Genomic DNA, 27,180 nt, shown 5'->3' on the forward strand with positions numbered 1-27,180 from the left:
AATGCTCACAAAATATTCTAAATTCCAAGAATTAAAAGCCAGAAACTTTGCCTTAATTACTCTAAATTTAGACGATTTCTTCTCTATGCCTTGAGTTGTGTGCCAAATACTATTAGCTATTGAGAGTTAGGATAAAACGGAAGCAATCTCAAGCCACTGGTAAGATTTTCAGTAATGATGCTAGGGAGAGGAGATGAGAAATATTATTCAGTCCCTACCATGGGCCAGATGCTATCCTGGACACTTTATGGATATTATCTCATCTAATTCTTAAAAGAACTCTTAAAGTAAGTAGTTTCACAGTTTTACAGCTGGGGTACATAGGTCCCAAAATGTTAATTACCTTGCCCAAAGTGGTAAAGCTAGGATTCTCACAAATTCTGAATTCTTTCCATCATACCACACAGGCTTGAAGAAATGAAAGTTCTTAATGTGTATTTTTCCCTCAATGTGATATTTAGTTTGGATTCTTACAGGGCTAGAACCCCTAGGAAAGACAGGACTAGCAAACTTCTAGCTGAACTCTTCTTCAAAATTCAGGATTACTCCTATTAAAAATATTCCTTGTAAAATATTCCCTTTAAAACATTTTGTTAAAAAAAAAAAAGTTTAGCTAAATCCAGAAAAGAACAAGAACTTGGGGTACTTATATCAAATTAACTAAACTTCTGAACTATTCCAACACAGAATGCCAAGTGGCTTATTTAAGAAAGAAAACTTAAACCTACTTGCTTTTTCTGCAGAACTCAGTGCCTTGTTTTGCTTTGTTTTTTTGGAAGATTAAGCATAGTTCAATCCAAAAATAATGTTTCCTAGATCCTAATTCCTCCACTTTAAAGCATGTACCAGAAAGCATGGTTTTGGTTTGTGGGGGAAGTTTACTGGATTCATAATAATGTATGATTGTTGCAGGTAATCTTATTGATTCAACTTTAAAGGGATCAGTAGACATTGACCAAAGTTGTTTATAATCTGGCACGTAGAACTCACCAGAAATGAACCAGTTCTCTAATTAATGAAGGAAACATTTAATGCTTATCCAAATGGAATAAGAACAGAAGATGTATTTTATAACAAAATTCACTCTTTTCTATAGTTTCCCATAGCATGCTGATGAGGTCTTGTAGGCAACCAAACCAATTTGCACATTATTCTTAAAATCTCAGTCTAGTATAATGTAGCTGGTGTCTGATCAAACTGAGTTAGTCTCCACAGACATGGAAAGCCACCGGATGATTCTTCTGACACATGGATTCAGTTGAAACAATATAATATTCACCTTCCTGAGAGCAGTAGTAGCACGATCAAACCACTACCAGAAACAACAGTACTCATAATAACAGTGTTTATCGATTCCTTACTATGTTTTGTTTTTGTTTTTGTTTTTTTTTGCAGTACGCGGGCCTCTCACTGCTGTGGCCTCTCCCACAGTGGAGTTACAGGCTCCGGACGCGCAGGCCCAGCGGCCATGGCTCACGGGCCCAGCCGCTCCGCGGCATGTGGGATCCTCCCGGACCGGGGCACGAACCCGTGTCCCCTGCATCGGCAGGCGGATTCCCAACCACTGCGCCACTAGGGAAGCCCCGATTCCTTACTATTAGCTAAACACATTAACACATCTTCTCACTTAATTCTCACAACAACCCACTGAGGGCGGCTATAGCATTATCTCCATTTTCCAAATAAAGGACCTGAAGCTTAAAAAGGTAACTTACCCAAATATTGGACTTCTCTGTCTCTGTAGTCAAAGTGCTTTCACTTCTACTGCATACCACCTTAATTCTCAATAAGTGCTTTAGGGTCTTACATCTAAATTTCACTCACTGGCGAGAGCTTTGTCTCACTTCTCCAGTATCACTCTTCCAATTTCTTACTATATTCACATATTTCTCAAAGTTATAATGGCATTTACTATATGATATTTATTTGTGAACATATGTGTATATTTTTATATGTATATATATTTGCTAGGAAATTTTTTCAGAAGTGTTGCAAACATGAAAACACACTCTAAAAGTTATTTCTGCTTTTAAATTTTGTTGTTTCTTTAGAAAAAATTTTGAAATTATTGGTATGATACTGGCACTGCTATGAGCTGATACTTTTGTCCAAAGTCTGCTACTCCATTGCTGGCAAACAGATTGATAAAACCCATCTCACCCTCTAACCCAGACTCAATACCTTGACCTTTCTTTGCCCCAAGACTCCAATATACGTATATCATGTTTTGTCATATTTTATGTAACTTGCGCTAGTATCTATGGATTTCTCATTCTGATTGCTATATAACTTTTATTGCTGGTTAGTATATTTAGGACAGTAGAACTCATACTCTCAGTTACAGAAACTTTATTATGGGCAAAAATGTATTAAAGCCATATTGTTTTCACATAATTCCATAAAGGAGAGGTGAGTAAAGAGTTTATCTTTATCTGTCCCAAGAATAAAATAAAATTGAAAAAGGGGATAATAGATTCAGCCCACGTGTTGGGGAATCAGGAGTTATAGGTTTGAACCCTAGTCACTACCCTCTCAATCTTGCATTCTTCAATGTGTAAAAGGGGGATAACTGTACCTATTTCAGAGTTGCTTTGGGGAGGAGAGCTTGATAAAATAATGTACATAAAATGTCCAACACAGTGCCTGGAACACAGCGGGTACTCTATAAATTACTGTAACATCTGACTATTTGTCTAAAAAAATTATTCAGCTATCAAGGTACTTTTATATAAACATTTTAGATCCAAATTAAAAAACAGCACAGATAATATAGAAGAATGTATTGCAGCAAAGAAATAATTGCCTAATACTTTTTTGTTTACTTTGAAGAATTTCTCTTCTACTTAATTCCATATAAAAATAGAGAGAGCTAAATTGTTCCAAAAATGCCTAGTATAACATATAATGGCATGCAAGTTCATGTAAAGAAAATTTTCAAAGCTATTTCCTTCCTGTTACAAAATGTTATCTTGATAAAACCCAGCACTGCAACTATGTTGAGCTGTGTGCTTGAACCTAACACTTAAAACTGTGCTCCAAATTGGTTTCTGAATGTTGGCCAGTAAGTTCAATCAATCACTCAGTCTATTACTCCAATATTTATAAATTGCCTACAACAGGCCAACCTAGGCTGTGCTTGGTAATAGGGCTGCAATAACAAATGAAACACAGCATTACAATGTAATTGAAAGGAAGCCACATGAACAATTACAATAAAATGTGATATTAACTAAAATAGGTATAAGCACAAAGGTACTAGAGGATCATGTGGGAGTTACAACCGACTGAGCCTTGCACGGGGGCATCAACAAAGATTTCCTGCAGGAAGTCACCTCTATGATGAATCCTAAAGGATGATCAAGAATTAGTTAGGAAAAGAGATTAAAAAGGGACCCAAGAAGATGGAGCACTATTTGACAAGCTGGAAGATAAGAAAGGCACAGAACAGTCAAGGAATAAAAGCCATTCAATATAGCATCAACACAGAATGTGAGAGTGAGAATATATGGCTTGAGGCTGAAAAGGAGAGTAGGAGAAGGATAATGAAGAACCCAGGATGCCATATTTAGATATTTAGAATTAGTCTTATGAGTTTTTAAGCCAGGCAGAAATATGGTCAGAATTGTGTTTTACAAATATCACTTGTTGCATCGTAGAGCATGGATTGGAAGAGTAAATTTCTACAGTAGAGGACCAGTTAACAATGTCATAGTGTATTTCACTGTTGGTAGGAATGGAAATTGGTGCACCTATGAAAAACAGGATGGAGGTTCCCCCCAAAATTAAGAATGGAACTACCATATGATCCAGTTATTCCACTTCTGGGTAGTTATCTGAAGAATACAAAAACACCAATTCAAAAAGATATATGCACCCTGATGTTCACTGCAGCATTATTTACAATTGCCAAGATATAGAAGCAGCAACGTAAGTGCCCACTGATGGATGAACGGCTAAAGAAGACGTAGTATCTATGTACAATGGAATACTACTCAACCATAAAAAAATGGAATCTTGACATTTGTGACAACATGGATGGACCTTGAGGGTACTAAGTGAAATAAGTCAGATGGAGAAAGACAAATATGTACGATTTCATTCATATGTGAAATATAAAAACAAAGAAACAAAACAAAACAAAAACAAGCGCCTAGATACAGAGAACAAATTGATGGCTACCAGAGGGGAAGAGCCGGAGGGCAAAATGGGTAAAGGGGGTCAACTGTATGCTGACAGATGGAAACTAGACTTTTGGTGGTGAGCATACTGTAGTGTATACAGAAGTCAAAACTTAATATTTGTATACATGAAGCTTATATAATGTTATAAACCAATGTTACCTCAATTAAAAAAAATTTTTTTTAAGAATTTCTCAGTGAATTTCAAATAAGGACCAAAGTAGAACTGAACCAAATAGTGTCAATGAGGGTAATCTGAAATGAAAATTGAGAGGTATTAAGCAGTTAGATTAAAAAGGACTTGGACATTTATAGGATGTAGGAGGTGAGGAAGAAAGAGTAGTTAAAGATGGCTTCAAAGTTTGTGTTTTGCACAGGAAGGTGGGTAATCTTACACAGGAAACATGAAAGGAACAGGTTTGAACAGAAGTACATGAGTTTAATTTGGGAACTTCAGGTTTAATTTGCCTAAGGGAAATCCAAGTTAATGAGCTGACATTTGGATAGTGGACACTTGGTTGGTTTCAAGCTAAGGGAAAGATCTTGTCTGGAGGTTTGGAACTCATAGCAAGAAAAGGAAGGCTTAGAGAAGGTGAGTTTATGGGTCAGGAATCCAGCCATGGTGAAAACTGACTAGGAACTGTAAGAAGAGGAGCCGGAGGTAACACTGGAGACGAAACAGTACCGGAGGTGAGACTATGAAGTCGTGAAAGACAAGGAAAGACCTTCTTCTGAGACAAGACTGGCCCACAGTGCAGATAATTCTGGGTGGTCAGGGAAGGCGAGGCTCAGAACTGAGGACTCCTTCAACTCCCTTTTCTATAAGTTGGTTCTACATTGTTTAGAATTGCTTACAAATATGTTCAACGGCTCTTTGCTCCATCCTCAGACCATTTAAGTAGGAGGATAGAAGAAACCTGAACAACTTAACAAAAAGACTGCTTGAAGTGCATTTTAATGTCAATTGGTCCTCAATTAATAGTGATAAAACTAGGGCTTCCCTGGTGGCGCAGTGGTTGAGAGTCCACCTGTCGATGCAGGGGACACGGGTTCATGCCCCGGTCCAGGAAGATCCCACATGCTGCGGAGCGGCTGGGCCCGTGAGCCATGGCCGCTGAGCCTGCGCGTCCAGAGCCTGTTGCTCGGCAACAGGAGAGGCCACAACAGTGAGAGGCCACAACAGTGAGAGGCCCGCGTACGGCAAAAAAAAAAAAAAAATAGTGATAAAACTAAATTCAAGGGTACTAAATTCATTCCACATGAGAAATTATTAAATAGTATTCTGATATATAACTAAGTAAATAAAATTCAAAGTCCTAATGGTCACAGTGCTTTAATTTAATGTTTAAAGATGTAAGACAATTCCAGAACAGGAGAACAGCTCATTGCCATATGTTAGGGCTACTCTGATCTGAGGAAATTTCATATTGCAGAAAATATGGTTGACATTTCAATCATAGCAACCTATTTGCAAAGTATTTATTTGCTGCTGACTTTATGGATGTCCAATAAAAGACTGCCATTTTATGATCCATTTAAAAAGATGAAAAAATTAAATAAAATTGTGAAAGACATTTGCTGGAAGTAATAAATAATTTACCTCCAATTTGCACATACTGAAAATTAAACTGGCAACTACTCAAAAAGCTATTAAAATTATGGTGACTTAAGATATTTTGAAATCAAGTGCTACTATTTAATACTCTGCAGAGCTTTTTAAAAGTTAGCTTTATGCATAATAAATTATGAGGTGAAAATAAGGTTTCATATTTGTGAATAAAAACTCTACTTCTAGTTATGAATATATATATATATATAAATTAATGTTTTGTTTAAGGATATTTTCTTCAAAGGGGTAAAAGGATAAAATAATTGAATAAAATAATTTCTTTTTGAGATACTCAATATATGTATATAACTAAAACAAGCACTGCAGTCAGGAAGATTGCTAGATTTCAGAAGAAAAAAAAAGCTGTATCAGAATTGTACTGGACATCACACCTACACCTTTATTGTAAATATTTTCAGCATTATACTGAAAATAACCCCATTTTAACTGCATTGTGTATCTTTTTAAATACTAAAAAGATGCTTCAAAATGATCACTCAATTTTTAGTGCCTTTCATCCAAAAAAGTCAAATATTTTAGTAATAGTAAAAACTTTAATAATATAAAATTTAAAAGCAGATATATAATAGGATTTAAATACATATTTAAGGAATATCTTCCATATCATCACATAGCTGTCCCTCTTTGAACACCTTTAGTTACCAAAACACTCACTAAATGATTCCAATTTTTACAAAAATCTTTCTTATATTGAGCTGAAATGTGCCTTCTTTTACCTTCCACTCTTTCTTTCTCTTGTTCTTGGAGCAATAAAGAATAACTCAAATCTATCTTTTCACATGACAGACCTGACATTTGGATAGCCGATGTGTCACACCTGAATCGTGTCTTTTTCAGTATTTTAATTCAGTATTTTCACACTTGGCAAGATTTTGTTGGCCACCCTAGACGTACTCGAATTAACTATTGTTCCTCTTAAGAGACAATTTCTAGAACTGAATATAATAATTTAGGATGGAGATGCAATGCAGATTAGGTGAACTTATCACATTTATAGGTATAATCAGAAAGCAATACACTGTGTGAATGAATACATAAATGTTCCACCATTGGGGGAGGGGTACAGAGAAATATAAAAACTGAGAGGCTCCTCAGCCTTAACCAATCTCACCAAGATTCTAATGTTTATATTCAAAATAAAGATATAACAAATGTCCTGGTGTCCATGATTTAAAAAATAAATAAATCCAGTCTCATTCCTCATAAGGAAGAGAAGAAAGAATAAAGTTATGGTTGCATTACCTGATACTAAGATAATGGAATTGGGGATTGTGTAGGTGTACAGATGGACAATATTTGGTCATCATGTGGCCTAGTGCTCCTGGAATGGGTGGCTGGGTTCCCCTGAAGACATTCACCCAGTGTCAAGGGGCTATCAAGGCTGTAGCTTGGTGTCCCTGACAGACCAAGGTCCTGGCAACTAGAAGGAGACCCAGTGATTGACACATTCACATCTAGAATGTCTACTATGGGGCCTGAGTGCTGTGGATGCTTCCAAGTGTGCTCCATCCTCTGGTCCCCTCACTACAAGGAGTTCATCTCAGGTCATGGCTTTGCCCAGAACCAGCTTGCTATTTGTAAGTACCGAACCAAGGTGACTGAGCTCAAAGGTCACACAGTTCAGGTCCTCAGTCCAACCATGAGCCCAGATGGGGGCCCTGCAGCTATGGCGCTGCTTTGACATGGACCCTGAACAAGGGAGGAAGTGGGAGATCAGTGCAGCCAAAGCAGCCTCATCCACCAAGTCATCTGTTGACGACCAATTCATCACCTCAGTGTTTTAGTTTTTTAAAGAATTTTTTTAATAAAAAAAAATTTTTCTAATAAAAAAAAATCATGTCTCCCTCTCAAAAAAAACAAATTGATAAAATAAATTCACATAACCATACATATATAGGTATATATATATTTCTTTTAACTGTTCATGTGAGAAGCTGTGCTAAAGGCAGAATTTGTCAAACCAAGAAAGGGAAATGGAATTAATTTATTCCAGGCAAGATGAATTATATTTTAAAAAATCACAACACTGAGGAAAATAAGATTCCATTACCAAGTCAGGCTCTAACCCCAAGTCTGCCACACATGCATCTCAGTGATCCTTCAGTATCAGATGCTTAAAAATTTCCACATACACTGATGTCCCACCACTTCTTACTTAAACCCTCTGTCAACTGTCTTTCCACACTGCCTTTTAAGGGAACTAATACTATCAGTTTCATCTGATTTAGATATTTATTTCATATTTGCCAGAAGATTCTGGCCAATGTTTTTGAAAGCACATTTAACTATACCATATGCCTCCTTAAATCTATCAAACAAGCTGTAGGATCAGGCTCTGGTTCATTCTGTTCTGTTTTTCTTTCTTCACAATGTGTTTATGTATATTTACCCAATTTGCTCTGTTCTTCTTGCCAAATTACAGGTCTGAGATCTCAACTATTGCAGAGCAGCTGTGCTATTGTTGATGTCTTCCTAAACAAGGGTCAGAGAATAAGCCCATTTTGCAAGAACGGGTGACACCTGCACATTACACCAGGAGGCCACTGCCCTCAAAAGGGTAGGATCTGCAGAGCTTCACAGAGTCCTTCCTACTCAAACTTAAGACATTTTGGATCAAATGAACCACTGGCAGAAATTAACTCCCAAACAATCTACAGATTTTTCTAGGTAAGACAATTTGTTTAACCATATGACATTTTTAAATTAAATTGTGTCCAATGAAAAAAAATAGGAAAGAACAATCTCAGAAAGAACAATCTCACCTTTACATTCTTTCTGTTTAAAAACTAAAAATATGTTCATTTTAGTCTAAAATTCTATACCAGATAAAGAAATTTAATACATAGAGATGTCTCTCAAAGAAAGGACTCCAAAGACCCATTCCAACAATGCTAAGCAATGATAAACCTGGATAAGATTTGCCCAGATAGCTTTAACTTTTGTTTACTCCATGACATCAATTTCCAAATGCAAACCTATGTCCTAGCTACTCTGCTACATTCTTAGTTCCCATCTCCAAGTAAAACATCTTCATGTTAAGCCTCTTTCAAACCAAAATTCACGAGCCCTGGATTTTTAAAGGAATAATCCTCAAAGAAAATGTAATTCAGGAAGTAACATAAAGATGAGAAAGGAACTGATAGAGCACACTAATGAGACGAGACACATGTCCATGGCTCCAGCTCTGAGACTGTGCATCTGGCTTTGAGGCTGTCTGTCTAGGGTTACTTCACCAGAATGCTGTTAATTATTTAAGTGAGAGGACAGGGGGAACCATCACCACATCTGTCACCCTCACACAGGAAAAACTTTCATTCATTGTTGGGCAAGATGTGTTTATTTGAAACATAGGCTAACTAGCTACTTAATGGTTTTGAATCCTTAGCCAAAAGCTAATTAGACAAACATATTAAGCACAGTCACCTTACAAGGCTAAACTGTTTCAGTTGTGTTGATTTTAATCCAATCTCATAAGAGAGCTCATCGCCTACAAAAGTATCTGAAGGAAATTCAAGGCAAAGGAAAGGTCCAAATTACTTGCAACATACTTAGTAGAACAAATAATGATGTTGCCAAATGTCCGATACATTAATAAATAAAATCTTCACATATTTTGCCTCAGTGGTGTCATGTACTTGATAGACAAAAAAGAAGCAAAAGTAATTATTTTAGACAGATCGCTTTCCAAAACATTCTCAGCTTGCTTGGAGGTGAAATATTAATGTCAAAAAGCAAACAAATGATTTTTTCTCGTGCTTGATATTTATTATGTCTTATACGATTTTTAGAAATCACATCTTCTGAGTATTTAGCCAATCTACAAATCACTAAAGATTACCAGCAGTATCTATGGCAGTCTCTTAAAAAGGAGACTGTGCCCCAAGGCAAATTCTAGAGAAAACAAATTCAGTGTTGGATAGAACACGTATATTGCATTTTATAACTACTTTGGAGAAGAAAGTAAGCTGTCTTCCTTAACTAGTCATTACTATGAAAAGGTCAAGATAATTTCCTGCTCTCTTAAATGGTATGATCCCCCAAACAGAATTCTGATCATCTTTCTCCTACCTGATATACCCAGTAATCAAATGCACTCTTTTAGCTCTTTATATAAATAGTAAATCAAAACGTTTGAGAAAAATGTATTCATTCTTTCATGCAACAAACATTTAGTGAATCTACTATCTGTCAGGCATTGTGTCAGTGCTAGAGATATAGAAAGAAACAAAATAAACCAAATTCATCCCAGCAGGAGGGAGACACAATAACAAACAACTAAATGCTTTGGAGAAAAAGTGAACCATGAAAAGAGAATAGAGACTGTTAAACTCATGGGAGGGGGAAGATTGTATGATTAAATAGGGTGACTGGCAAGGGCTTACTGAGAAGGTGATATATTGAACAAAACTTGAAGTTGAGAGAGTGAGACAAGAAGGAAGGAGCCTTTCAAGCCACTGGAATAAGCTCAGGTGGTTAAAGAACAACAAAGAGGCCAGTGTGACCATAACAGAAGGGGCAAAAAGAGGATGAAGTTGGAGATGCAGTGAGGGCCAGATCTTGTAGAACCTTATAGAACATTGCAGTGATTAGACTTGCACTCTGAATGTAATGAGGAACACATATCAAGGATTTTAAGTGGAGGGCTGACATAAACTGATCTGTTTTAACAGGATCACTTTTGCCAAGAACAGAAGAAGAAAGATGGGTTGAAAGGCTAATAACCTAAGCAAGAAATGACAGTAGCTTGGTCTAGGGTGGTGGTGGAGGTGGTGGGGAAGGACTGGATTCTGAACATGTTTTGAAATCAGAGCTGAGATTTGCTTATGGGCTGCATAAAAGAGATCAATAATGAGTCAAAGGTTTTTTACCTGAACAACAAAAAGGATGGAGCTGCCAGTGACTAAGAGAGAGGAGACAGCTCTGAAAGCAGACTGGGGAGAACAATCAGGAGAATCAATATGGACTTATAGATTCAATAAAATAAGACCAAACTTCTAAGTCAACAGATCTATCTTTGCTAATACAAGGCTATTACTCAGAAAGCCATTGAGTCCCACTGTGCCCTTGTGGTACAGATGGCTCCACACAAAATGGATGGGCCTTAAATTCCAAGGCCAGTCTAATTTGGCCATAAGCATGTTACCAATACCAGATTATTATATGACTCAGAAAATGAATACTTTTTTATAGAAAGAAAATAGATTCTGATAGTCTTGCTTTTATAAGTTATATTATGCAGCTCTTTTCAATCAATTTCAAATAGAAAACTGATACTGCTCCAATTTACTTGGATGACCAGAAGTGATGTCCAACAGATACCTTGAATACTTAAGCATCCACAAAAGTTAAGTGCTCAAGTGAACTTCAAACTACTAAAATGATTTTCTTAGGTTCCACAAAGGAAAATATAATCTTCAGTCTCTGAACACTAATCCAGACTTTGGATTGGGGCCTTATGTATTTTAGTTTCCTCTGATCCAGAGGAAGGTTTGAGATCAGTATATAGTGATTCTTGAAAACTGTATCCTATCCATTATCCTAAGCATATTGCATCTACTACTGTTGGACAAGAGAACAGTTGAACTATTTGCAATCATTTCCTGCATAATAGCGAGGGCAGGGGGAAAAAATCACACATGGAAATATTAAGTTGATGGTGAAGTTATCTGTATATAGGTGATTAAAATAAAAGCCCTTCTTCCAAACTAAATATCCCTTATTTTATCCAGCTATCATGGTTTATTGCCACACCAAAGAACATGAAAATATACTCCTTAACAGGACTGGGACACAAATTAATGCACAAATATTTCCTAGTCTAAGCTGTGCCTTATTGAGCCATGTTCCTTTTGCTCTTCAATCTTAATATTTAAACACTACAGTCATTAGTCAAAATCCCACTTTGAAACTCTGTGTGTATGTGTATGTGTGTGTGTGTAAATTCAATACTCTAAAGTTCAAAATAATGGCTATGGCTTTATTATTTAAAGGCTCTAACAATATTTCTCAAATCTATCTAGATAAATATTTATAGAGCCTTTTAATCAATATTTAAGAAACAAGATAAAACAGACTTTACCCTTTTCAACCTACTGAGAATATGTATAGTTAAAGTACTAACCAGAGTGATTTGTCTAGGATTTACTATTTCATGTTTAATCTGTATATCAAGAAAAGATAAAATAAAACAACCAATGTATATTTTGTGACCATTTCCTTATAATTTGTAGCTAAAAAGTTTTTAAATGTTTTTCATAAAGTACTTACTGTCCAACTTCATTCAAGGTAGGTGCAGGACAAAGCATAGAATTACTTTCCACACTCACTGGCATTACACCTATAAAAAAAAATGTCATTTAATCAATAAAGGGTTTTATGTATCTCACACAGTTTCATTAAAAATATGAGGAGACGCAGCAATCAGAGTTCAAGTGTGGGACATTAGATACATTAGCATGAAAAAAACAAAAAGATACTCATCTAAAGAAAGAGGAGAAGGAACACAGAATGAAAAACAGGAAGAGATTATATGCCTCATTGACATATAGTACTGGTAAATCATAAATTATGTTTTTTTGATATAGATAAAGTTCACATACAGCTTGTAGATACTATAAAATTATCACCTTTTCTCCCTCAATTTTGCCAATATATTAGATTTTCAAGGAAAAATCATATATATTTTAAAAGCAGAATTTAAAAATGATAGAGAAGACAAATGTCCAAAGGCTAATACATTTCTTTCAAGAGTTTAATGAAGTAATTGGTTTTTGGGGGTGTTTTTTGCGGTATGTGGGCCTCTCACAGTTGTGGCCTCTCCCGTTGCGGAGCCCAGGCTCCGGACGCGCAGGCTTAGCGGCCATGGCTCACGGGCGCAGCCGCTCCGCGGCATGTGGGATCTTCCCGGACCGGGGTACGAGCCCGTGTCCCCTGCATCGGCAGGCGGACTCTCAACCACTGCGCCACCAGGGAAGCCCAAAATAATTGGGTTTATAATATATAAACACATTTTATAGAATGCTTAAATTGCCTTGCAATTTTAATAGCATATGAGAAAAATGATCTAGACTATAAATACTCAGAAAAGTTACATAATTAGATGGATAATATTAGAATACAAATGATGAAAATACAATCTGACTCAATTTATTTGAAATTTACTTTAATAAATTCAATCCTATGTAGTTATGTGTAAAATATGTTTATATTATAATCAACTCAAATATGTAATCAAAAGGAGTAAGGTAAAGCTAATGCTTAGATACAGATGACTACTGAATAAAAACGGTAAAATTATTTTGTCCTCTTCAGTTGTAGAACCTACTAGGAAGAAAGTTTTTAACTAATATTATTGTCTTTCCTTACCAAAATGATGATCTTAATAAGAAAGAGAGGAATTACTGATGGCATTTACCATGCTGAGATCCTCACCACTTTAATTCAACAAAGTATGGAGCAGTGACTGTGTATGTAGCCAAAGCTGTGCTAATTGGAGGGTTTAGAACCATCAGATAAACAACAAAATTGTAGATGAACCTCTCAAAAAATAGTTCCACCAGAGTTCACAGAGTTGCAGCATCTGTCTTACTGTATAAAATTTTAGAAGACAATATAATCATCAATGAGGAGAAAATGTCTTAATAGAGACCCAAAACGCTCAGCATACTAAGATCTATTTAAAGAGCAGAAGTTTTTCTCAAAATGAAGATAAAAATGTTACACTCATCTTCTCCTTTTTTGAAAGCCAAGTGAGGGAAAATAAAACCTAATTCCCTAAATATGATAATTATCAACAAACACTGTGCCAGGTGGGCATTGGAGATATATCTATAAGGCAAAAAGCCCGTCTTCAGGAAACTGGCTGACAAATTATTGGGAAATTAGATAAAGATAACAAGTGGCAATAAAATAAGGCAATAAGTAGTAGAGTAGTCCAAGACAGTTAGATTTTCAGGCAAGAGTGACAAGAAACAAATCTGGAGAAAGAGGCAATTAAATCAGGCGGTGGATAAAGTCCGTACGGAGTACAGTCAGGAAAACTGGGTTCGACTCTCAGCTCTGCCCATTATTACTTGTGTCACCACAGGCAAGTTATTTGACTCTTTCAGCCACAAGGGCATCATTTGTATAATGAGGCTACTTAGGATGGGGTCCAGCATTTATTAACTTATGAACAAATGTTGCCATTATTAAATAACTATTAAGTAATTATTATTACTACTTGTATTATCATTGGACTTCCTTTCTTTCCCCTCTGATAAAAAAATATAGCATAGTTGGTTTCAGTTGGGAAAAAGAGGAAAACACTTGATGCTGATATACTATGGAGATATTAAAGCAATATTGAAATTATGGAGACCTACTTTTTGTGTATGTTTCATTAACAGTGTAAGTACAGAGAACACGGCCATCCCGACTGCCCAAGTTGAATCCTCTTCCATTCAAAACTATTTGAAATTCCTCTAGAAGTAAAAGGAAAAATAAAAAATTTAATCATTACTTTACAAAAAACAACAACAAAAAGCGTAACTTGAAACAAAAGTATCAAGGTACAAAGAATGAATTTTTTAGTACTATTCAGCCAAGTAATAACAACAAAGACATGGTCCTACTTGCTTTCTTAGACCCTAAAGGTATATACAGTGAAGATACTCTTCGCTGCCACGTAGAGATGCGTTATTTTATTTTTTGAACAAAGTGTTTTCCAATAGTGACCAAGATTTTAGAATTGAAGCATGACAGTCATCCCAGACAAATACGATACAAACTTGCCCAAATTCTATCCTGAAGAAAATATCCACAGGAAAGAAAACTTTGTTTTCCTCTTGTCTAGGAACTGAGGTATGAGAATGTAAAGAAGTTAATGCCTCATATTATCTGGTTCTTAGAACAGTCATGCATTATATTTTCTTTAATCTATGACACTGTACATAGTTCTTCTTTAACAGTTTCTTCACATCCTTAATTCCAGTTTTATTTTCTGTTGCATACAAACTTATAACTCATCAAGGGTCATGCATTTTGGACTAATAAAAGTCTATGGCCAATAGGTAAAAGAGGTTGATTGAACTCGTATTCTGTGTAAGAGGAGCAGTCACTAAATGTTAGAAAGTGAAATAATATGCTAGAAGAAAATTTTAGCTGCCAATCAATGTTTTGATTGGCAACTAAATGTTTGCTGCTTAGTTGCAAGGTGGTATGTCAACTATTTTAATAGTGATCAACTTTCAATCCTCTCGGAGACCTCCTACCTGAAATAATCTAACACATATAGAGTAATTAACTGTGGAAGAAAATACTGCCATGCCACTCTCCATTCAGTGTATTATGAAAGGAATTTTCTTATAAGTTAAAATAAAGTGCAAGTGAAACTTAAAATGTGGCTCAGAAAAAGAACATGAGCTTTAGGAGTGAGACAGACAAGAGTCTAACAGGATATTTACTAATAGCAAGTACTGAACATGCCTCTGTCTCAGTTTCCACATCCGTGAACCCGGGATTCTAAAACTGTCGAATAGTGTTGTTATGAGGATTAGGTAAAATTCTAAATGCATAGAACGCCATCCCGCTCTGGAATGTTCAAATGCACTGTTCCTCTTGAATGTCTCAGTAATCATTGATGGAGGAGTCTAAAAGATGTAGAACTTCATCCCATGTCCAGCAGTTGGGAGGTTCTGCAGTAAATTGCACAGCACATTTCCTTCCCCACCAGACCCAATGTTTTTTCCTTTTGAAAGAAAAGTCAGGTTAAAATGAACTCCAGGTAAGACCTGAAGTAGAAATAGTATAGGCCAGAGAGAACCGCACTCTTTTTGGGGTGGATGGCTTGAAAGTGCTAAAATCCTAGTCTGTTCTTAGAACAGCTGATGAAGCCACCTGCTTATTTCTTGCCCTCCACCCATAAATCACTTCTTTAGGGGCCCTGAGCTGGCATGTACTGTACTTTGGCCAGGTCATCAAGGCACGGAGCTCAAAGTCTACAGATACCTGACTGTATAATCAGATAAAAGAGAAAATTCTCTATTTTACTTGTCATAGGAAAGGTCTCAAACATGAACTAAATATACAGAAGATTTTAAAAGCCTGTCGCACAATATGTTCATTATTTAAAATAACACTCCAATCTTAAAAATTTGAATTTAAAATAGAAATATTTCAAGGAATTATTTAAAAATTCTTACAGAAAAAGATGCCAAAAAATTAATTTTGCTATTCTCTTTCCAACATGAGTTTCAAATTGTATATTTTAACTAGGAAAAAAGTACAACTTCTTACAAGGTATTTTTAAATTCTAACCACTTACCCCCCACACAGACGCTTGAGGGCCGTAATTCCAGGATTTCAGTGCACGACTGAGCTAGTATCTAAAAAGGAAAAAAAGAAGACCAAAGTATAGCACTAAATCATAACATGTAAAGTGAATTATAAGGTTACTAATAATCTGTGGTCCTCCCTTTAACTTCAATAGATGGCAGAGAAAATTTTATTAACCATCTTGTATATAGCTACCAAGCTCTTAGGAAATTTCTGTGTCGTCTTTCAGCATATATTCTAAGATTGTATTCTGTAGGAACCCTTATTTGATTAGAATAAATACAGATAAACACAGATAAAGTGGGTTGTTGCCTCAAAGTCTGGGAACCTTAGACATGAAAAGATAACTAAAATTTCCCATCAGGCAAAAACAAGATAGCAAAATCAGACCTCCTATTTAATTATGCTAATTTAATGTTTTCTATTAAAAGGTTCAACAGAATATCAATAAATAAACACTTCTTTATTTGACTCTGGCATTTCTATTCAATTTCTCTGCCTCAATTCCCATGGACGCTAATCCTCCTTACATGCATCAAACATTACACTTGCAGAACACAGGCCCCTTGTATGAGCCAAATATTATTCTCAAAAAGACAGACTCTCTACTCCAGCATTCCCAGAGCACAGGAAAAGAATGGCTCTTCTTAGCTTGTTCTGAGAAACAGAAACCACCATACAAGGCACAAGGCTACAAGCGAAAAACAACAATGATGAAATAAGCTGCTCCTAATGGACTCAACAATCCTGCCTTTATTTTTAGAACTGCTCTGCACTACATTAGCAAAGGCAGACAAGTTCCAGATGATCTTTGAACGACATTTTTTTCTTGACAGACATTAAAGACAGATGATGTACAGTAGTTTCTAGCATCTCCTGCTCATAACTAAAACAGGAAGGAAGGACTGTAGTAGGATATAGAAATGCTTTCTGTGCTTTCTTTAATAACAATGGAAATATAAATTGTCAGACTCTAAAATACAGCTGGGTCAAATCACGGAATTTTTGTTGCTGAATATGCCTCTCTGAAAGAGGAAACATTTGCACTTTTTAAGGTCATTTCCCAGGGAATCCACTTTTCACTGAGTGATTGAGGCTTTAGTAATTAGGAAACAAATAGAATAAAATATTATATCTGAGAAATTCCAAGTGAGGTCTATTTAAACTCATAAATAACCAAAGAGATTCCAGAGTCACCCAAAGACTGTCAGGGCCCAAACACCTTGTGGTCTGCTATTTTATCTTCGATAATCAACACTCCTTTGACGAGTGAGTACCTTTTTTCATTTAAGAATTGAGGACCATTGTCAAAGGTTAATGTGTCCTCTTGGAAGGGAAGTATCTCAAATCACTATCATCTTTAAATATTTTGACATAATTCAGATAACAAGACTCTGAAAGGAACAGAATACAAAAGATTTGCCAAAGGAATATGAAGCTAAAAAGGTTTTGCCAAAGGAATATGAAGCTAATAATACCCTAACTAGCAAAATTGGGGTATCATTGCTTTAGTTTTGACCAATTTGAAATAAAAATGAGAACTGAGCCTCGAAAATGGACGGTCAAAAGAAAACATAAAGCCCCCCAAATCTATTTTATCTGGTGACAATTCTTGAAAGAATTTATTTTAAAATAAATCCTGTTAAGGAAACGGACTGATCTTACAGCTTACAATCTTTTTACTAGTTATTTTAGGCACACCTCTATCAGCATTACAGAAAAATGTTTTGAACATCAAGAAAATTATGAGAGAGGCTTAAAGATTGCATCTATTGGAAATAGAAATCATTTTTTTAAAAAATTCCTTAGAATAAGGTAAATCAAGAAATTATAAAGAGATTTTCCAAAAGCTGTGTCAAAGACTATGCAACCCAGAATGACCTGTGTGAATTTCTGAAATTATGTTGGTTTTCTTTCTCCTAAAAATATTGGCCATAATTAAATCAGATCTCAAACTGTTAAGACAAAGTTTGTGTTGACTTCCTCTTTTGATTTGATGTGTTTCATCATAACATTTCTAAAATGGTAGTTCTAATAGCAAGATCAAATGATCAATTCTAATGGATCTCTCCTTAAGACTGGAGAATAAACACCTTCAAGGTCCATTGATGGTCTACTGTTCTGAAGTCAGACCCTGTTTATCCCCTGTAAAGTATTTTGGTTTTCAAGAATAAGTTCAGGATAATTTAGAAATTTATGTTCTATTCAAGTCTGAGATTAATTAAATTAAATTACGTTAAACAGAGATTAAGAATAACTAAAGGTTGGTTACATCTTGCAGTAACTTGTATAATATACATTTATATATAAGAATACCCTTACATTAGTTTAATATTCATAATTATTTTAACAAAATGAGTTCTACAGAAATGATATTATTGAATGAAAAAGTGATTCAGGTAACACATTCATTGAAAAACAAGCAGTTTAGACCATGAGTCATTACACTGGCATCACCATCTGACAAAATCTAGATGAATCCCCCTCAGAACAGTATTACCTTTCTCTAAAGTTTATTTTGATTTTTTTTATTTCTTAGGATCTTATTGAGTGTTGAATCACCTCCTCTATTAGAAGACAAACTCTGAGCATAGAAATGGGATCATATTATACTGTGCTAGCCTTCCAAGACTAGCACATTGCTTTGTACACACAGTACAACAACAACAAAAATGCTTAGAGAATACAGATTGAATGCACGAATTAATGAGAATATTAAATATGTCTATCTAGAAAGCAAATCAACAATCATAAAAAGACCAAGATAAAGCAAAATAAAGTTAATTTATGTGAAAAAGCATCTAGCCTTTCAAAAAATTGTAAAGCTTGGAAATCCAAAGACCCGTAATTTGAAACTAAGTTCACCAAAACCATCTTCACATGATAAATAGAGAGCAAGAAAATGTGGTGGGGAAAGAAATGAGAGAAGAAAGTGTATGCATTTTAGAAAATAAAATTTGCTCTAAATTTGGTTTTTCTATCTAGAGTTTACCATGTTGTTATTTTAAGAAAAGAACAACTAGAAGTTGCTGTGATTTAATATTCATATGCAAATAGTTTACATTAAATTTTTAAACAAGCACTTCCATAAATACAAAGCATTTCATAATCTAGTCTCGCCAAGTAATTGCACAAGTTCAAATGCTCAAGACCTCAACCTGGACCTATTACATTAAAATTGTCATCACTAAATGACAACTGACAGATGGGACAACTACTTTTAAACACTAGTTAATTTTTACCAACTTAAATACTGTTATTGATTGACTGAACATTGGATCAGGTGTCCCATCTATGATAATTGATGCATTATTTTTCATACTCTGCACTTTCATCACCTGTACAACAGAGGACCTTGTAAGGATGTTTCTTCAAATATGTGTTGCCATCTGCCTTCATTAAGTCTCAACAGAAACAGAAAATAGTTTCCAATAAAGTTCGGCCTTAGTTGACATCAAGAGAGCTAATAGCACCATAGAACGAATTTAAAGGCAAACCAAATGCTATTAATAAAACCAGGGTTCTCTAAGTCATCAACACACTAGATGCAAAATTGCATCATTTGAGACTTTGGAGTCCATTTAAATATTATATATATATATATAAAAATTGGCAAAGAACTTGATGATCACCATGAAAATAGTATACTACTGAAGCATCTGTTCACTTAAAAAATAGTATTAGTATTAAGGAATATTTATAAATGAAAAAAATATGTACATTATTACCTAATCCCTACTTTTACAATCCTCAAATGTTAATACGGATGAAAAAAGTCAAACTTTGTAAATTCAGTACAACTAGCAGCAGTCAAAAATTCAAAAGAATTTCTAACAATAATAATAATTACCATTTGTTGGGTGCTTATTATGTTCTAGGAACTGTGCTAAGCACTTTATATAAATTTCTTCAATTAATCCTTCCAAGTCTTAAGAATGCATACTATTTTTATCCCCATTTTACAGATGAGAAAATTGGAACTTAAGAGAGATTTTAAAAAATTGTCCTAGAACAATTAGCTTTTAAATAGCAGAGCCAGATCTCCCCAGGTTTGATTGAGTCCAAAGCCCATTCCTCTAACCAGTGACCTCTGCCACCCTCCAGATTTGTGATAAATGGTCTACCCATTACAAAACCTAATATCCAACAAACTAGTGAAATTCACCTGCTTGTTTTGCCTGGACACCTTTTATACTATCAAAAACAATCTAAAATCGGACTTATTTCTTATCTTCAAAATTATGTCACTAAGCTTTCACCTTTATTTATGGGGGTTTTACAGGTTTGTTTTAAAGTTCCCAACACCACTGACTGTGAATAAATTCAAATTGTAGACCATCCTATGAGTTAGTAATATATGGGATACCCAAATGGTTAGGGGCCTCTCTCTTTTTATGTATTTATTTTTCTCTACTGTCTTACTTTATTACTGCTTTCTTTCTCAAATTTGGTTTTGTACAGATAAAACACTTGTACTTTTTACTTCTCAGCATCATCCAGAAGCTAAAAGACAAGCCAGGCTACCAGAACAACAAGCTATACCAGAGGTCCTAATACTGGTATAAGAACACAACAAGCACTTGGAAACTAAAATCAAACGGTGCTTAGAAAAATTAATTTGTTATTTGATCTTAGGACAGATTTTTCCCTAAGTTTTCTTTTAGACATTTCTGATTTTAGCTCTTATATACAAATCTGTATAATCCGTTTGAAATTACTTTTTATATGTGTCATCTCACTGTCGTGGCCTCTGCCGTTGCGGAGCACAGGCTCCGGACGCGCAGGCTCAGCGGCCATGGCTCACAGGCCCAGCCGCTCCGCGGCATGTGGGATCCTCCCTGACCAGGGCGCGAACCCGTGTCCCCTGCATCGACAGGCGGACTCTCAACCACTGCGCCACCAGGAAAGCCCAGGACAGATTTTTTTTTTTCCATAAAAGGAATGAAGTCAGTGGTATTTAGGTTTTATAGTTCTAAAACTCTAGAATTTGCCTGAGTCCTGGAAACAGAAAGGCACATTCAGAGCCAGAAGGCAGAAGTTTGGTGATTTTGTTTGGTTTGGTTTGGTTTTTCTCTATTTTTTTGTTGATGTGGAGCAGCAAATTTTTGATACAGACTAAATGAGTCTTTGTCCCTCCCCTCTCATTGTCTCACCTGGGTTGCTAGACACACAGAGACACTCTTTTTCTAATCACGATCATGATCCACGTTTGCCCTATCTCCCCAAATATTCTACTTCAACATAGCTGTTCTCATGTCATGAACGCATTCATACTAATATATGAATGTCAACATGTGAATGCATGACCCTTCGAACAACCTGCACAGGATTATAGCCTCAGGAGGATATTTTGTTAAGCCATGAAAATCCCTATACATGGAAATGCAGGCAACATAAACATTAGAAAAGCAAGAAACGCAAGCAGCATGAGGGAAAACATTTTCTAAAATGGGATGCCAACATTGGAAAACAAGGTCTGCCTACATGTCTGTCCCTCTGTTACTCTTTTTCTTAGTCTCTTTCCCTCCAGTATTTGTGAACCACAGGGTCTTTAAACGTTTTCAGCCTGCAGTTACACCCACAGGGCACAGGTTGGGTAGGAGATAAAAGTGTGAACTTCCAGGAGGGAGAGGTCTAGGCAGAGCAGCTGATGGTATACACAAGACCATCTGCAAGACCTGTGTTCATAAACCAATAAAAATCTATAATAGAAAAGAGGCTGAAATATATAGAATTCTAAATTCTGTTACTTTGTGTAAAATGTCTACATTCCAGCTTGTTGTCCCAAACTGTGAATTAAATGCCTAAAGATGGTTTTATATATTTAATCCCTATAACAGTCACTGTCGTTTCTCATTATCAAAACTTTCTATCCTATTTAAGATGTATTTGTCTTGAATACATGTCATAAGAAAGTGAAAATCCAAGTATTTCCTCTCTTCTGAGTTGTTTGGGATAAAACTGCAGGCGGAACAATAGCATTCATCCTTACAAATTATAGCTATTTATTTTCTGTTGTTTCTAACTTGTATACAATTTCGATACGTTCTCTGTATAATTTAGATCATCAGAATCCTCTCAATAGTTTGGTGAACTCCGTAAACATGAATTTCTCTACTTGTCAAGGGAGTGGGTAAGATAAGATAAGGTTGGTAATGGCCCCCTCTGGGTTAGTTTTGGTTAGTGGAAAGACGAGATGCAGCCTTAGGAGTCAGCTCTGCCTGCTGCTCTCTGAGATACAGATGTTTGGCAGGAGGTGAAAGTAGATTCCATTGTGCTGTCCCTTTCCAGAAGTTCGACTTGGAGTATCAGAATGGTGTTTCACCCTGGATATTCGAGGCATATTCCAAATTAATTTGGATTGAGTCTGCGTCTAGTGCATGTGGTCAGGCTGCAGGATTTCACTAAAGGCCCAATTTGCATACAGAGCAACAAGGGGCAGATAGGCACTTTGGAGCCAGATCTGGCAAGATTTGTGGCCGTGTGAGAACCGCTGCTAAGTCAGAGACACAACTCTTCCAAGAATCCCAGTGGCCACGAAGCAATTTCTTATCCTGCTTGACTATAGGGTTAGGATCAGATCTTTATAAGGACTGAATAATAACCAGGTGAAGTGACAGTGTTAATCACAGAAACATCTATAGCAGAAACAACCATATAGCATCAGACTTGATTTCTTCTTTCTTAGATATTTTAAGATACATATGAAACAACGATATTTTGAGTATCTTGTAAGATACATATGAAACCATATTGAGATCTTGTAAGTTCCTGAACATGTTTACATAAGGGACATGCTATAATGACAAATATGGAACATGTAGGGAGTAGTAAAAGCCATATCATGGCCCTAAAAAATGCATACAATGAATATAGCTGTGGCCTTTTTCTTCTGGCATTGAAGATAAAATGGGATTAATTAGTGGAGAATTATAGTTGGGCTATATCCAAGATAAAATTTAGCATGGAATTAGTTAAGATGGGGGGGATGAAGTAAAATATTACTTAGGACCTACAGTGTCTTGGAAGTTCATGTTGAATTTGGGAGCAATATCTAGGTCTTATGATTTGAAGATCAAGCATCCAGTTTAAATGAAACAAACAAACAAAAACCCACTTCCTACAACTAGTATAAACCAAGACAGATTTTAAAAATTTATATTTTTTGCAATTTCTAAATGGTGATGGTAAAGATACTGTATTTGGAAAATAGAGCCCATTCCAGAAGAAACTATGTAAAAACTTTTATAATGAATAATAATACTTCATATTTAAAACCAATCTAATATAAAAGGTATATAACACAATGTTATAAACAGCAGCTTCTCAATTAATATTTATTGAATTAATAGAAGAGTAAATGCAAAACTTTCTAATAAAAAGCACAAGCATTTTGGCTATAAGACAAATAAATGGGGTATGTAACAATGAACAGTTAAGTATATTTAAAATTACAGAGCTTAATGAGGGGCTACTTGAGTCAATCAAATCACATCTTTGGTCACACACAATGAAAGGAAAACTTATTTGTATAGTTCAAATTTTGGTAATCAATGGCGCTCATAAGGCATTGAGCCAAATGCAAAAATAAATTTTTTTTAACAAACAGAAAAAGAAACAATAAAAACAACATGAAAAGAAACAAATTTAAGATATGCATCTTCTTTTAAAAAGAGGGCTGATTCTGGATAGTATATGTGAAAGAGCAAAAGGATATTAAGTCCCATTGAATGAATGTGACCTTCTTTTTTAAGGTCAATTCTAAATAAAAAAAATTTTCCCCAAAAAACAGATTATTTCTTCACACTTAAATTCAATATGCTACCCAAACATCTCCAACATTTTTAACCTTATTCAAAATTCAAAATATTCATTCTGGCAATAATTTTCTAACACTGACTTTGAGTATACAACATAATGTACAACAGAACGTTACAGATAATTTACAAATACCTTCAGTGTATCCTAACAAACAGAAACTGCTAATTTCCATGACATACAGCATGTCAGAAAATATCAGTAATAATAATAATAAGGTCTAAAAACACAAGCTACTTTTTTTCTGACTCACTGAGAAGCTTAAGCACTACAGGAGTTCATCCCAAATATGAAGCATTCCAAGTTTAAATCTCATAAGGAAAAATCACTGCACAGCATTAGTTCCCCAAAAAAGATCTCCCTAAAATGAAGCTTTAGTAATTAGCCACACATGTGCATAAAATAAGCAGCTAAAACAACTGGAAAGATGTTTCTCACAATCTTTTCTTGTTTGCTTTTTTACCTTTCAACATTCAGATATGATTTTATTTTCTCTCTAGGTGTGAAACATTCCTACCAAATATATTTTTCTCTAAGAGGTAATACGTCAATGAAAAACAATTGCAATTTGTAGTTATGTGTTTTGGTTGTGTTTGTTTTTTTTAAATGCTTGGAGCTCCAAAATGCCAGTTGCTCAATACAGCATGTTCTGCACTGACCCATTTCTAAATATGGATTTTCTCTCCCTTTGCAAGTAAGTGAGTAGTATAAGCACAAGTGACAAATTCTAAACAAACTTTTACTCTAATAAATCTAGGGAAGAATGTAAGTTATAATCATTGCCTTTTACTCCTCTCTGTTCCAAACATAACAGATGAGTAGTTCTGATTATACTGTTGGTGAAATTATGCCCATATCACAAATTGTGAAAGAAAATAGCGAAACGACATTTAAGTTCTTAAGTTCTTAAGTTGCGTTTTCATAACAAATCATAATAGCAGGTCTTCCTTTCTCACTATACCATAGAAATACGCCCCAAAGTGGATTGTGATATGAAACAAAAGTTTATATGTCTCTGATTTTTTTCCTTTCTTTTGTTCAGCACAAACTCAGAATAATCATTTAATGCTTTCCTAAAGGATAAATAGACTTTCCATAAAAAGTGCACTGAAATTATGGGGTAAAGTAATAATAAATGTACTATTTGTTCAGAATCTAAAGAAATTGAGTCCCAACATGTTTTTCATTTTGATGCATATATTATTTCATATTAGTCCTCTTTACCCACTCCCTTGTTTCATTAAATAAAACATGAAATAGACCTGACAAGCATGATAAATCTATACTTGTTCTATTTGATTTTTCAGAAATCCAGAGTGGCAAATAAACTATTTCCCTATGCAACAAGCATAGGAAAAAAAAAAAAAAAAAAGCTTTATCAGTTCTATTGACTTTACAAACACATATCCCTAAAACTTGTAAGCTCAGAAAAGTCAAGGGTACCACATCCATCTCTGTAACCCAACATCAGAAAAGTGTCTTGAACACAGTAAGTTCAAAAATATGCTTCCAAATAAATTAGGAATTATTATTTCAGGAGGGAAAATGAGATATAACTGAGAAATTACGCATTTACGCATCATAATTTACACTGATGGTACATTTAATCATAAATCTTAACCATTTTATCCCCCTTTTTAATGTCCTTCGACTCAACTGAATTTGCTTTCAAAAACAAGTGAGGCTCTAAAGGTCATCTTCTTTTGTAGCCCAACAGATTAATGTTAAGAAGCAAACATTTGGCACTTAATTTTCGCTATGTAACCTAATGCCACCACTTTAGTTTTCTCACAAAATATCACAAAAAACTGTAATTATTTTTCCAAAATGGATTTGATTTCCTTATACTACAATCCCAACTAAAGAAAGAAGGAAAGAATAATGTTATTATTAAGTAAAATTATCATGCAAATGCAAATAGACCATTGGACAAAGGATGTCAAGATTATAAAATTTCAGTAAATTAAATGACTATTTTAAAGCAAATTTTCTATTTGTATTTTTTAGTTAATTGGAATTTAGAAGGAATGGAGTGCCTTATTAGAATATGTCAAAAATATTTTAAATGTATTTTAATACAGTGGACTGTAATACTATTGATTTTTCTTCCCTACCCAGAACATTTTTTCATCCTTACACATCTATGAAGTGTTCCCTTTCTATTGGGAAAACTGGTCTCTACTCCATGTGGTCCTGGTGAGGCTGTCAATCATTAGCCCTCTCCACCTTGCTCCCAATCTTTCATCACAGGGCTGGGCATGTTACTCAGGCTGGTCCAAATATGTTTGTTGACTATGTAATTGTTACAGGAATAAGCACTTGACTCAACTGAGTCAATCAGAGTCCTTAACTGGGACAGAATATACTGATGCCCAGAGACAACAGCTCTCTCTTTCCAATGGGCTTGCTAATTGAGGCCCATGTAAGCTGAAACACTTGGCAATTACTTTCAACAGCCACTCATGGGAACAAGGAGAGAATGAGGCAAATAGAATCACAGGCAAAACTTACAAAGAGAGACCTTAAGAACATGGATTTGTTCCCTGGATCTAACTGTACCTGAGGCAATTTCCTCCTCTGGACCACCCAGTTAGTTAGATAAGCCCATACCTCTCTCTTTTTTTTTTTTTTTTTTCCCTTAAGCTAGTATGAACTTGCTTTTTGTCACTTGTAACCAGAAGTCTTAATACAGTAGAATATAAATAAGAGGATAAAGTCAAAATAATATGGAATCAGAAGTCAATTCAAAATAAAGTATTTTCTGGCAGAAAAAAGGAGTTGATTTTTTTAATGCTTAAACACACCATAATTATATTTTAAAAATATAAAAATATTTTCAAGAAGCATGGATTTTATTTATTCATTCATTGATAAACATGAATTAGGCAATAACTACTAACCCAACACTGTATTAGGCAAAAAAAGGAGGAGGTGGGAAATATGGTCCCAACCTTCCTAACCATTAATGTGAAAGATGTTATAAGGAGACACCTTATCTATATTCAGTACTAAAGATCCTTGGATAAATGGAAGCCCGGAAGAATCTGATGCACAGGGAGCCTCATGCTACAGCCAGTCCTTTTTAAAAGGAGTCCTAGAAACTGATTTCCAATTTTGAGTAAGTTGTACCAGTTTGACTTTTTTTTTCCTGTGAATATATCTTTATAGTTAGCTCAGACTTTAGGTTTTCCATTAAACCATAATTTTATAAATAGACATTTCCACAACTAAGCAGTCGAT

The 27,180-nt window shown here is 35.2% G+C and overlaps 1 protein-coding gene across 2 annotated transcripts in view; it reads right to left on the reverse strand.

The window, feature by feature from the left end:
- The window catches only part of ANTXR2 (ANTXR cell adhesion molecule 2), a 244,108-nt gene that overhangs the window by 112,538 nt on the left and 104,390 nt on the right, over positions 1-27,180 (reverse strand). For both annotated transcript variants that reach the window (XM_060299537.2, XM_030877975.3), the window contains exons 8-10: positions 16,112-16,172; positions 14,172-14,270; positions 12,076-12,145 (exon numbers count right to left, since the gene is read on the reverse strand). In XM_060299537.2, the coding sequence (XP_060155520.1) occupies positions 12,076-12,145; positions 14,172-14,270; positions 16,112-16,172 (230 nt within the window). The remainder of the gene's footprint in view (positions 1-12,075; positions 12,146-14,171; positions 14,271-16,111; positions 16,173-27,180) is intronic.

Source organism: Globicephala melas, chromosome 5, assembly GCF_963455315.2.
Source record: "Globicephala melas chromosome 5, mGloMel1.2, whole genome shotgun sequence".
NCBI classification, from domain to species: Eukaryota; Metazoa; Chordata; class Mammalia; order Artiodactyla; family Delphinidae; genus Globicephala; species Globicephala melas.